Below are 15,029 nucleotides of genomic sequence, written 5' to 3'. Positions count from 1 at the left end.
AGTGTGAGGACACAGCAGGATACAGCTAGTATGACCTGTGTGTGATATAATGTATAGACCATGCCTGCACTCTGTTACACATACTGAGATGGAGATACGGAGAGTGTGAGGACACAGTAGAATACAGCTAGTATGACCTGTGTGTGATATAATGTATAGACCATGCCTGCACTCTGTTACACATACTGAGATGGAGATATGGAGAGTGTGAGGACACAGCAGGGTGCAGCTAGTATGTCCTGTGTGTGATATAATGTATAGACCATGCCTGCACTCTGTTACACATACTGAGATGGAGATACGGAGATTGTGAGGATACAACAGGATGCTGCTAGTATGTCCTGTGTGTGATATAATGTATAGACCATGCCTGCACTCTGTTACACATACTGAGATGGAGATATGGAGAGTGTGAGGACACAGCTGGGTGCAGCTAGTATGACCTGTGTGTGATATAATGTATAGACCATGCCTGCACTCTGTTACACATACTGAGATGGAGATATGGGAGTGTGAGGATACAGCAGGGTACTGCTAGTATGTCCTGTGTGTGATATAATGTATAGACCATGCCTGCACTCTGTTACACATACTGAGATGGAGATACGGAGAGTGTGAGGACATAGCAGGATACAGCTAGTATGTTCTGTGTGTGATATAATGTATAGACCATGCCTGCACTCTGTTACACATACTGAGATGGAGATACGGAGAGTGTGAGGACATAGCAGGATACAGCTAGTATGTTCTGTGTGTGATATAATGTATAGACCATGCCTGCACTCTGTTACACATACTGAGATGGAGATATGGAGAGTGTGAGGACACAGCAGGATGCAGCTAGTATGTTCTGTGTGTGATATAATGTATAGACCATGCCTGCACTCTGTTACACATACTGAGATGGAGATATGGAGAGTGTGAGGACACAGCAGGGTGCAGCTAGTATGTCCTGTGTGTGATATAATGTATAGACCATGCCTACACTCTGTTACACATACTGAGATGGAGATACGGAGATTGTGAGGATACAACAGGATGCTGCTAGTATGTTCTGTGTGTGATATAATGTATAGACCATGCCTGCACTCTGTTACACATACTGAGATGGGGATACGGAGAGTGTGAGGACACAGCAGGGTACAGCTAGTATGTCCTGTGTGTGATATAATGTATAGACCATGCCTGCACTCTGTTACACATAGTGAGATGGAGATATGGAGAGTGTGAGGACACAGCAGGATACAGCTAGTGTGACCTGTGTGTGATATAATGTATAGACCATGCCTGCACTCTGTTACACATAATGACGTGGAGATACGGAGAGTGTAAAGACACAGCAGGATACAGCTAGTATGTCCTGTGTGTGATATAATGTATAGACCATGCCTGCACTCTGTTACACATACTGAGATGGAGATATGGAGAGTGTGAGGACACAGCAGGATACAGCTAGTATGACCTGTGTGTGATATAATGTATAGACCATGCCTGCACTCTGTTACACATACTGAGATGGAGAGTGTGAGGACACAGCAGGATGCAGCTAGTATGTCCTGTGTGATATATAATGTATAGACCATGCCTGCACTCTGTTACACATACTGAGATGGAGATACGGAGAGTGTGAGGACACAGCAGGATACAGCTAGTATGTCCTGTGTGTGATATAATGTATAGACCATGCCTGCACTCTGTTACACATACTGAGATGGAAATATGGAGAGTGTGAGGACACAGCAGGATACAGCTAGTATGACCTGTGTGTGATATAATGTATAGACCATGCCTGCACTCTGTTACACATACTGAGATGGAGATACGGAGAGTGTGAGGACACAGTAGGATACAGCTAGTATGACCTGTGTGTGATATAATGTATAGACCATGCCTGCACTCTGTTACACATACTGAGATGGAGATATGGAGAGTGTGAGGACACAGCAGGGTGCAGCTAGTATGTCCTGTGTGTGATATAATGTATAGACCATGCCTGCACTCTGTTACACATACTGAGATGGAGATATGGAGAGTGTGAGGATACAGCAGGGTACTGCTAGTATGTCCTGTGTGTGATATAATGTATAGACCATGCCTGCACTCCGTTACACATACTGAGATGGAGATACGGAGAGTGTGAGGACATAGCAGGATACAGCTAGTATGTTCTGTGTGTGATATAATGTATAGACCATGCCTGCACTCTGTTACACATACTGAGATGGAGATATGGAGAGTGTGAGGACACAGCAGGATGCAGCTAGTATGTTCTGTGTGTGATATAATGTATAGACCATGCCTGCACTCTGTTACACATACTGAGATGGAGATATGGAGAGTGTGAGGACACAGGAGGATACAGCTAGCATGTCCTGTGTGTGATATAATGTATAGACCATGCCTGCACTCTGCTACACATACTGAGATGGAGAAATGGAGAGTGTCAGGACACAGCAGGATACAGCTAGTATGTCCTGTGTGTGATATAATGTATAGACCATGCCTGCACTCTGTTACACATACTGAGATGGAGATACGGAGAGTGTGAGGACACAGCAGGGTGCAGCTAGTATGACCTGTGTGTGATATAATGTATAGACCATGCCTGCACTCTGTTACACATACTGAGATGGAGAAATGGAGAGTTTGAGGACACAGCAGGATGCAGCTAGTATGTCCTATGTGTGATATAATGTATAGACCATGCCTGCACTCTGTTACACATACTGAGATGGAGATACGGAGAGTGTGAGGACACAGCAGGGTGCAGCTAGTATGACCTGTGTGTGATATAATGTATAGACCATGCCTGCACTCTGTTACACATACTGAGATGGAGATATGGAGAGTGTGAGGACACAGCAGGATACAGCTAGTATGACCTGTGTGTGATATAATGTATAGACCATGCCTGCACTCTGTTACACATACTGAGATGGAGATACGGAGAGTGTGAGGACACAGCAGGGTGCAGCTAGTATGTCCTGTGTGATATAATGTATAGACCATGCCTGCACTCTGTTACACATACTGAGATGGAGATACGGAGAGTGTGAGGACACAGCAGGGTGCAGCTAGTATGTCCTGTGTGTGATATAATGTATAGACCATGCCTGCACTGTTACACATACTGAGATGGAGATATGGAGAGTGTGAGGACACAGCAGGATGCAGCTAGTATGTCCTGTGTGTGATATAGTGTATAGACCATGCCTGCACTCTGTTACACATACTGAGATGGAGATATGGAGAGTGTGAGGATACAGCAGGATACAGCTAGTATGACCTGTGTGTGATATAATGTATAGACCATGCCTGCACTCTGTTACACATACTGAGATGGAGATCAGGAGAGTGTGAGGACACAGCAGGATGCAGCTAGTATGTCCTGTGTGTGATATAATGTATATACCATGCCTGCACTCTGTTACACATACTGAGATGGAGATATGGAGAGTGTGAGGACACAGCAGGGTGCAGCTAGTATGTCCTGTGTGATATAATGTATAGACCATGCCTGCACTCTGTTACACATACTGAGATGGAGATATGGAGAGTGTGAGGACACAGCAGGATACAGCTAGTATGACCTGTGTGTGATATAATGTATAGACCATGCCTGCACCCTGTTACACATACTGAGATGGAGATACGGAGAGTGTGAGGACACAGCAGGATACAGCTAGTATGACCTGTGTGTGATATAATGTATAGACCATGCCTGCACTCTGTTACACATACTGAGATGGAGATATGGAGAGTGTGAGGACACACCAGGGTGCAGCTAGTATGTCCTGTGTGTGATATAATGTATAGACCATGCCTGCACTCTGTTACACATACTGAGATGGAGATATGGAGAGTGTGAGGACACACCAGGGTGCAGCTAGTATGTCCTGTGTGTGATATAATGTATAGACCATGCCTGCACTCTGTTACACATACTATCACACAGAGCGCTCGCTCTGAATCAGGGCCATCCCTCTGAAATTAAGAGCGGCCTCCTGCAAGGCTCCACCGCAACAGTCTGCCATTGTCCCCTGTGGTGTGTTGTAGGCACTGTAAAGGGCTGTGATCAGTCACCACAGTAAATTGCCGGCCATACAAATGGACCTGGAGGTTCTTCACAGTCCAAGCAATTTCCAAGCATTCCTTTTCAATTGTGGCGTACCCCACCTCCCGGAAAGACACACAAATTATCCTAGTGCTCGAGTCAGACCAATGGGGAAATCACCTGCTGCCGTCATTAATAGTGTGACCCCCACAAAAGCAACAGAATAAAAAAATAAAAAAACTGGGCTGGTCATTTCATATCCGTCAGAGGCTCTTATCAATTGTAAAATATATTCTTAAGTTTATTTGTAATAAATACTTAGGGGTTATTCTAATTATTTGTTAATTGCGAGGTGCGATTTGCTGTTTTCTCTTCAAATTAGCGCAGAGAATTAATTTTGCAAACAAATTAGCAACTTGCACTGAACCAGAGTGAATTAGCATTTTTCCATTTGCATGAGAGATGGAAAGGAAAATCTTTATTTTAAGAACCCCTTGGACATCCCCCTAATGACTAATCAGGCATTTCGAAATGTCAAATTAGCTTAATTAGTCCAATAATTACATGTCATTTTTGAGGGTAAAAAAATGGCCTCAAATTACCCCAAAATTAACTTTTTCGTTAGTTTATAAACCCCAAATGTAATTAGTTTTTTGTTTATTGAAAAATAATTGTTTACTTCATTTTTTTTTACAATTTTTTAGTTTCCACAATGTAGCCCAAAATCTCCTTGTTTCCTACTTTTTTTTGCAATTTTCATTTAATTAATTTGAGATTAAACAAAAAAGTTTGCTTTTTTATCATTTTTTTGCATCTTTTTAAACAATAAAACAAATCAGCCATTTCACACCATTTAAAGGCCTTCAGTACTTTCCTTATGCCCACAAACAGCCCTATACGGTCCTGCTAACAAAATTATAAATTTTGGGTGGTCCAGGATGGTCTCCCCACTTTTTCATGCACTTCTCTTACGTCGCATTTGGCAGTCAGTTCGCACCCCTCCGCTGCGAGCACCGTGAATAGGCATTTTTCATTGGATTGGAGAATTCTCGGGAGCGCGCATTTGTGCAACGTCTGTGAGTTTCATGAAACAAACTCGCAATTAGCACCTAATTGGATTCACCCCTTCTATTGAGGATTAGAAAATAAACACAAATAACTACAATGTTGCTAAAAGAATGACATGGCATGAAGTCATCTCATAAAGGATTATCCTACACTGATAATCAGATTAGTAAATTCAACACAGGAACCACATAAAAAATTAATAATAAAAATAGTTTCTCAGGGTGGACTAACCCCTTGTGGTACTGTGTATTGGAGTAAGAGAACAGAAGGCATGTGAGCCTGTTTTGTGTATCTTTTTGAACATCAAGAAGGTATGAACTGCCGTATCATCTGTATGCTGTGATACTCCTGAGGGGAAATGTCTTTTTGAAAACTATTTGAGCAGTAAACATCTTGACTCTAAGATGACTTCATCTGTATCCTGCGACAACAGAATTGCATCAAGCGCTGTTCCGTTTTCCGACTTTTTAAAATTGAGCCCGGTGTCTCCAAGCTCAAACCCTCTGCCAGCTTCCCTGCTGGACCTGGTCCATTGCGAGGGATCTGTCTGGCTGCAACTAGTCTAAGCATATGCAGCAGAGGCAATTCAGGTGCTGAGGTAAGAGCCTGAGAGAAGTTCTTTCAGGTGCCAGTGTAGGAACTTGTGTGGTAATAAGTGCTTCCAAGATCTTGGTGGTGACAGCAAAGTTGAATGCCCATGGCACAGTAGCCGGAGTCAGTAACAGGTGGTTACGGACGGTAAGAGGAAATCCCCCTAAGATCTAGTGGGATCAAAAAAAATATCTGTGGGCATTGGTGGAGGCAAGGTTATCCGGTCACAATTACCTATTTGCCATCTGGCTTCTACATTCACAACTGAAATTTGGAAATGACACTGACTGTATGAGATGTTAGGGTACAGCCGGGCACGTCTTATAGTTGCACAGTATGGAGATGTTGGGATACAGCCGGGAACGTCTTATTATAGTTACACAGTATGAGATGTTGGGGTACAGCCGGGCACGTCTTATTATAGTTACACAGTATGAGATGTTGGGGTACAGCCGGGCACGTCTTATTATAGTTACACAGTATGAGATGTTGGGGTACAGCCGGGCACATCTTATAGTTACACAGTATGGAGATGTTGGGATACAGCCGGGAACGTCTTATTATAGTTACACAGTATGAGATGTTGGGGTACAGCCGGGCACATCTTATAGTTACACAGTATGGAGATGTTGGGATACAGCCGGGAACGTCTTATTATAGTTACACAGTATAGAGATGTTGGGGTACAGCTGGGCACATCTTATAGTTACACAGTATGGAGATGTTGGGATACAGCCGGGAACGTCTTATTATAGTTACACAGTATGAGATGTTGGGGTACAGCCGGGCACGTCTTATTATAGTTACACAGTATGAGATGTTGGGGTACAGCCGGGCACATCTTATAGTTACACAGTATGGAGATGTTGGGATACAGCCGGGAACGTCTTATTATAGTTACACAGTATAGAGATGTTGGGGTACAGCTGGGCACATCTTATAGTTACACAGTATGGAGATGTTGGGATACAGCCGGGAACGTCTTATTATAGTTACACAGTATGAGATGTTGGGGTACAGCCGGGCACGTCTTATTATAGTTACACAGTATGAGATGTTGGGGTACAGCCGGGCACGTCTTATAGTTACACAGTATGAGATGTTGGGGTACAGCCGGGCACATCTTATAGTTACACAGTATGGAGATGTTGGGATACAGCCGGGAACGTCTTATTATAGTTACACAGTATGAGATGTTGGGGTACAGCCGGGCACATCTTATAGTTACACAGTATGGAGATGTTGGGATACAGCCGGGAACGTCTTATTATAGTTACACAGTATGAGATGTTGGGGTACAGCCGGGCACATCTTATAGTTACACAGTATGGAGATGTTGGGATACAGCCGGGAACGTCTTATTATAGTTACACAGTATAGAGATGTTGGGGTACAGCTGGGCACATCTTATAGTTACACAGTATGGAGATGTTGGGATACAGCCGGGCACGTCTTATTATAGTTACACAGTATGAGATGTTGGGGTACAGCCGGGCACGTCTTATTATAGTTACACAGTATGAGATGTTGCGGTACAGCCGGGCACGTCTTATTATAGTTACACAGTATGAGATGTTGGGGTACAGCCGGGCACGTCTTATTATAGTTACACAGTATGAGATGTTGGGGTACAGCCGGGCACGTCTTATTATAGTTACACAGTATGAGATGTTGGGGTACAGCCGGGCACGTCTTATAGTTACACAGTATGAGATGTTGGGGTACAGCCGGGCACATCTTATAGTTACACAGTATGGAGATGTTGGGATACAGCCGGGAACGTCTTATTATAGTTACACAGTATGAGATGTTGGGGTACAGCCGGGCACATCTTATAGTTACACAGTATGGAGATGTTGGGATACAGCCGGGAACGTCTTATTATAGTTACACAGTATGAGATGTTGGGGTACAGCCGGGCACATCTTATAGTTACACAGTATGGAGATGTTGGGATACAGCCGGGAACGTCTTATTATAGTTACACAGTATAGAGATGTTGGGGTACAGCTGGGCACATCTTATAGTTACACAGTATGGAGATGTTGGGATACAGCCGGGAACGTCTTATTATAGTTACACAGTATGAGATGTTGGGGTACAGCCGGGCACGTCTTATTATAGTTACACAGTATGAGATGTTGGGGTACAGCCGGGCACGTCTTATTATAGTTACACAGTATGAGATGTTGGGGTACAGCCGGGCACGTCTTATTATAGTTACACAGTATGAGATGTTGGGGTACAGCCGGGCACGTCTTATTATAGTTACACAGTATGAGATGTTGGGGTACAGCCGGGCACGTCTTATAGTTACACAGTATGAGATGTTGGGGTACAGCCGGGCACGTCTTATTATAGTTACACTGTATGAGATGTTAGGGTACAGCCAGGCACTTCTTATAGTTACACATTATAGAGATGTTGGGGTACAGCCGGGCACATCTTATAGTTACACAGTATGGAGATGTTGGGATACAGCCGGGAACGTCTTATTATAGTTACACAGTATGGAGATGTTGGGGTACAGCCGGGCACGTCTTATTATAGTTACACAGTATGGAGATGTTGGGGTACAGCCGGGCATGTCTTATTATAGTTACAGTATGGAGATGTTGGGATACAGCCGGGAACGTCTTATTATAGTTACACAGTATTGAGATGTTGGGGTACAGCCGGGCACATCTTATAGTTACACAGTATGGAGATGTTGGGGTACAGCCGGGCATGTCTTTTTATAGTTACACAGTATGGAGATGTTGGGATACAGCCGGGTATGTCTTATAGTTACACAGTATGAGATGTTGGGGTACAGCCGGGCACGTCTTATTATAGTTACACAGTATAAAGATGTTGGGGTACAGCCGGGCACGTCTTATAGTTACACAGTATGAGATGTTGGGGTACAGCCGGGCACGTCTTATAGTTACACAGTATAAAGATGTTGGGGTACAGCCGGGCACGTCTTATAGTTACACAGTATGAGATGTTGGGGTGCAGCCGGGCATGTCTTATTATAGTTACACAGTATTGTATAATTCTGCAGAGAGCCTAATTCTCATATAATTCTGTTCCCAGCAGATGGACACAGCAGCAGGAATAACTCTGGGAGACGTCTCATATTATCTCCAAATTGTGACCTAGACGATAACTTCTCACAGGACTCTCCAGGAGAAAACCCCATTATCCCCAGTATACATCCAGCATCTCACAGTGCAGATATATCATCTGATCCATCTAACCATGGGGAATGCTCCCCTGATACTCCCAGTAGTGTTACACACAGCTCAAATCACATAGGTGATAAACCATTGTCATGTTCTGAATGTGGGAAAAGTTTTACCAAGCAGATCAGTCTTTCTATACATCAGAAGAGAGTTCACGCAGCTGAAAGGCCTTTTCTATGTTCTGAGTGTGGGAAATGTTTTACACTGAAAAGATTTCTTACTAGACATACAGAGCTTCACACACGTGAGAGAACATTAGCATGTTTTGAGTGTGGGAAATGTTTTGCACAGCAGAGAAAACTTGATGTCCATCAGAGAACTCACACAGGTGAGAGACCATTTCCGTGTTCTGAATGTGGGAAATGTTTTATAGAGAAGTCGGCTCTTGTTACACATTATCGAGTCCATACAGGTGAGAAACCATTTTCATGTTCTGAGTGTGGGAAATGTTTTACACAGAAATCATATCTTGTTATACATCAGAGAAGTCACACAGGTGAGAAACCATTTCCATGCTCTGAATGTGGGAAATGTTTTACACACAAATCATGTCTTGTTATACATCAGAGAAGTCACACAGGTGAGAAACCATTTCCATGCTCTGAGTGTGGGAAATGTTTTAACTATAAATTAGCTCTTGATACACATCAGAGAATTCACACAGGTGAGAGGCCATTTCCATGTTCTTAGTGTGGGAAATGTTTTACATATAAATTATCTCTTGTTACACATCAGAGAAGTCACACAGGTGAGAAACCATTTCCATGCTCTGAATGTGGGAAATGTTTTGCAAAGAAATCACATCTTGTCACACATCAGATCAGTCACACAGGTGAGAGGCTTTATCCATGCTCTGAGTGTGGGAAATGTTTTTCAAATAAATCACATCTAGTTAGACATCAGAGAAGTCATACAGGTGAAAAACCATTTCCTTGCTCTGAATGTGGAAAATGTTTTACACAGAAATCACATCTTGTTACACATCAGAGACGTCACACAGATGAGAAATCATTTCTTCAGGGTCCATAGGGCCCCACAGGGAGCCCTTGGGGTGTAGGTGGTAGTTGAGGACCAAGCACCAGTCAGTTAAAGCTTTGCTCCCAGTATGCAATGGACCTTCCCCCTATACCCTGCCTCCGAGCAGAGGCACTTCAGTTTCGTCGGTGCCTGGCCGGAGTCTGGTCACCATTTTGACAGTGGGCTGTTTCATGCAGCCCAAAAGCTTTTATTTTATAATTCTCTTTATTTTTTATGCTTCTGAGCGGGCAGCAGCAGACTGTCCCTGGGACGTCTGTGCTGCCGCTCAAACACCCCTGTGGGCACCACAACGTCAGCTCCGCATGGTGCTCTCGGTGGGCATCCCAGGGACATTGCTAGCCAGTTCCGCAGACAGACTCAGACTGCAACCTGGATTCTAAGGGGACAGGTAAGGCGGGTCATTGCTATGGGGTTGCCATAACAGGTACAAGCAATACAGGTACCTCCTATGCCTCCATGGGTATATATACTCTCTAACTCAGTACAGAGTCTTGTGGCTACCTCTACAGCCTTTCAAAATATGTTGCAAGGTGGGAAGCCCCTACCCAGTGAAGCTAGGTACACCCTGACTGATATATTGGCCGATCAATTGGTCGGCTAATATCTGCTGGCCATCGCCAAGTGTGTACCTGTGATATGTCTGTGAACCACATAGTTCTCAGACATATCGCATTGGCTGTGCTGCACAGCTGATGGATAGATATGTCTGCAGACATACCTGTCCATCGGCAAGTGTGTACGGGCGGTCTGCATACTGCCCATACACAGCGGCAGCCGCCAAGGAGGGGGGTGGGACACGCCCCTTGGCCGCTGGGACCCACGGCTAGAAGCAGATGGCCATTCAGTGTGTATGAACGATCATCTGCAGATATATCTGTATAGTGTGTATCCAGCTTTAGTCTACTAAGCGTCCTGTGTTATCTTCACAGTCCACGCAGCTGTCATCTGAGGAGGCAGAAAATGCTGATCTCTCTACTGCAGGGTCCCCTTCAGGGGAAGAAGCATATTCTAAAATGAATATACCTGCTTTGGTGCGAGCTGTTAGATCTATCTCACAAATAGAAGATGAACCCACCCCCACATCAAACCATCCATTATTTGAACGATAAAAAGTGGCTTCAGCAGAGTTTCCTCTCTCGGATCAACTAGTTGAGCACATGGCAGCAGCTTGGCAGATTCCTAGTAAGAGGTTTCAGCCCCAAAAACGCCTGACCTCTTGTTATCCTTTTCCTGCAGCTCATTGTACAAGATGGGAGACTCCCCCAGCGGTGGATTTCCATGTTACACGTTTGATTAAAAGCGATACATTACTTATCCCTACAGTTTCCTCACTGAAGGACCCTATGAATAGAAAAGATTGAAACTTGCCTTAAATCTGTGTACTCTCAGGTGCCATTGCTTGCGTGACCATGGCTACTGCATGGGTGGCTAAAGCAATTTCTAGCTGGGCAGATGCCCTTGAAGAATCTTTTCCCTCAGATGCCTCTTGGGATCAGATGTCTTATGTAGCTCACATAAGAGATGCAGCTTCATATATTGGAGAAGCGTCCTTGGATGCCAGTCTCCTAGCTTCTAGAGCTTCGGCCACAGTGGTGTCTGCCCGCCGTATTCTGTGGCTGTGGTCATGGAAGGCGGATGCAGATTCTAAGAGAGCCTTGGAAGCATTACCTTACAATGGGGAGATCTTGTTTGGCCCTGACTTGGATAATATTGTGGCCACATTAGCAACAAAATACCTTTCTGCCATCAGCAACTACTGCAAGGCCTCGGACAACGTCCTTTAGGTCCATTCATCCCCAAGGCAAACCTAAGAGTCAGTCCTTTCCTAAGCAATCAGCTGCCACTAGGGCCACAAAGCCTAGGACCAAGCAGATGCCCTGCTTCAAAATCAGAGGACAAGCCTTCAACCTGACGAGGTGTGCCTCCCCCTGGGGGGCCCCAGAGTAGGAGGCGAACTCCTTCAGTTTGCCCAGGAATGGCATCAGACAACCACAGACGCGTGGATAAGAGAAGTCTCACGGGTATGCCCTCATTCCAATTTTTCTACACAGGCCCTCCATCAGACCTGAACAAGGTCCTGCTCATGCAGAAAGCCATTCAAGGGGAGGTAATAGTTCCAGTTCCTCCTGTCACAGCGAGGGAATGGTTATTCTACCCTGTTTCTGGTGCAGAAACAAAATGGGTCTTATCGGCTTATCCTCAACCTCAAATCCCTAAACATATCAGGGTGCCCAAATTTCACATGGAAACCCTGTGCTCTATTGTACTGGCTATGGAGCCTGGGGACTTTATGGTATCTCTGGATATTCAGGATGCGTACATACAGTGCCCTCTCATCAGAGATATCTCCGGTTTGCTGTACTACAGCAACATTTTCAATTTCAAGCTCTGCCCTTTGGACTTTCTACAGCCCCATGGGTCTTTACCAAATGATGGCGGTCATGGTGACCAACCTGTTTTTCAGGGAATCCGGCTCCTGCCATACCTGGATGACCTCTTGCTCTTGGCAAGCTCCCCAGAGGTTCTTCAATGCCACCTTCAGGTAACCATTGCCTTCCTGCAGAGGCACAGCTAGTTAACTGGAAAAAGTCCTCCTTGAACCCTTCACAGAGGATGGTCCATCTGGAAGCTCTTTTAGATTCTCAGGGTCAGAGAATTTTCCTGACAGCAGACAAGATCTCCACACTGCAAATACGTGTGGGCAGACTCCTATGCAGTCGCCGAGTGTTAGTCCACTCAGCAATGCAAGTTCTACTATCCTTGGTATCTACCTTCGACATGGTGGAGTACGCTCAGTTCCACTACAAGCCCCTGCAACAGCTAATCCTATCCAGGTGGAACAGGTTGCCCCATCAGATCAAAGCTCAGACAATGGTCCTTTCTCCAGAGGCTCGTCTGGTGGCTACAGACGTCCCATTTAACCAGAGGTCACCCCTTTTGGATCCCAGAATGGGTACTCCTTACAACGGACGCCAGTCTCCTGGGCTGGGGCGCAGTGACCGGTCAACATTCCTTCCATGAACGTTGGACATCGGCAGAGTACGCATTCTCGCATGGGCCGAAGGTCACCTCCCGGCCATGTCCACAGTGTTCATTCCAGGAGTTCTAAATTGGGAAGCGGACTTCCTCAGCTGTCACAACGTGCAAACCGGGAAATGGTCTCTCCACACAGAAGTCTTTCAATTCCTAGTGGACAAGTGGGGCCTACCAGAGGTGGACCTCATGGCCTCCAGACAAAATCACAAACTGCCAGTGTATGGGTCCAGAACAATGGATGCCGAGGCAGCCTTGGTAGATGCATTTCTGTGAAGTGGACCTTCCATCTGGCATATCTATTCCCTCCAGTCTCCCTTCTTCCTCGAGTTCTTTGTAAGTTCAAACAAGATGGAGGCATTGTTCTGTTGGTGGCCCCAGCCTGGCCCAGATGACATTGGCACTCAGATCTTTGGAGCCCCTCCGTAGATGCCTTGTTCCTGCTACCTCAGCGGCCAGACCTGTTGTCTCAGGGTCCTTGTCTTCACCCACACCTGGGTTGTCTGTCTTTGATGGCGTGACTCTTGAGACATCCCTCCTGAGGTCTAAAGGTTTTTTTGCTCTGTGGTCAAGACTATGCTGAGTGCGTAAGCCATCCTCTGCCAGAATTTACCATAGAGTGTGGCATACATACTTTCAATGGTGTATGCCAGAAACTATGACCATCAGGTGTTTTGGGATTCTAGAGTCATGGCCTTCCTCCAAGCAGGCTTGGACCTTGGCCTCCACGTCACCTTGCTGAAGGTGCAGTTCTCTGCTCTGTCCATTTTGGTTCTAGCATAGACTTGCTTTACTGCCAGTTGTCCATACCTTCCTTCAAGGTGTCTTCCGCATACAACCTCCCTTTGTCCCTCCGGTGGCGCTGTGGAATTTGTCAGTGGTTTTTCAGACCCTACAGGGCACTCCGTTTGAACCTTTGGAATCTGCGGATCTCAAGTGGCTCACAGCGAAAACTCTTTTACTTCTGGCTATGGCGTCCCCCTGAAGGGTGTCAGATTAAGGGGTGCTCTCACGCTGCTCCCCATTTCTAATCTTCCATCAGGACAGGGTAATTCTCCAAACTCAACCTGGCTTCCTACCCAAGGTGGTTACTCGTTTCCATATTAATAAGGAAATCCTAGTCCCGGCCTTTCATTAACCAGACCTCTCGGCAGGTGAGGCCTCCTTTGTTGTGGTCCGTGCTCTCAGGATCGACGTGGACCATACCAGTTCTATGAGGAAAACATACTCCCTATTTGTGCTCTATGGATTTCACAAGAAGAGATGGCCAACCCATAAACACATTGGCCAGATGGCTTTGCATGACTATCTCACAGGCTTACATGTAGGCAGGCCTTCCTTTACCGGCTACTGTCACTACTCATTCCACTCGCTTTGAGTCCCTTGGCAGCGCGACGTGGAGCCCCAGCTGAACAGCTTTTTAAGGTGGCCACGTGGTTCTCTGTCGACATCTTTCTTAGGTTCTAGGTCTTCCATACATTTGCCTCTAGGATGTCTCCATTTGGACGCCGGATTCTCCTCTCAACTCAGGAGCGTCCCCACCCTTGAATAACTGCTTTGGGACATCCCCAAGGTCTACCTGTGGAGCCCTATGGACCCTGAAGAAGAAAAGAAGAGCTATGGTAAAACTTAACAAAGGTGGACTTTCTTCGAAGTCCACAGGGTACCACCCGCTCTGATGCACCTGGCTTCTATGGGCTTTGTTTCCTGGTCACATGTTTCTAGTCTCTTTCTGTGTGAGAGTGATTCTTGTGTGTACCAGTCTTCCTTCGCCTATCCTCCGGCCTTAGGCTTGTTATGAACTGAAGTGGCTCGGGGGGCAGGGTATAGGGGGAAGGCCCGTTGAATCCTGGGAGCAAAGCTTTAACTTTTGTGCCTGGACCTCAACCATCACCTACACCCCAAGGTCTCCCTATGGACTTCGAAGAATGAGTGTTAATAAAGGTAAGTTTTACCATAACTCTCGTTTTCCATGCTCTGAGTGTGGGAAATGTTTTATAAAGAAATCCGCTCTTATT

At 45.5% G+C, this 15,029-nt stretch overlaps 1 protein-coding gene across 1 annotated transcript in view; it reads left to right on the top strand.

The window, feature by feature from the left end:
- The window catches only part of LOC148480726 (uncharacterized), a 280,051-nt gene that overhangs the window by 194,704 nt on the left and 70,318 nt on the right, over positions 1-15,029 (top strand). Inside the window, 1 exon segment of the mRNA XM_088453954.1 lies at positions 9,256-9,922. Within this exon segment, the coding sequence (XP_088310080.1) occupies positions 9,256-9,922 (667 nt within the window).

This window comes from Taudactylus pleione, unplaced genomic scaffold (genome assembly GCF_031769625.1).
Source record: "Taudactylus pleione unplaced genomic scaffold, aTauple2 ptg000603l, whole genome shotgun sequence".
Taxonomy (NCBI): Eukaryota; Metazoa; Chordata; class Amphibia; order Anura; family Myobatrachidae; genus Taudactylus; species Taudactylus pleione.
This window is presented reverse-complemented; position numbering and strand designations above follow the sequence as displayed.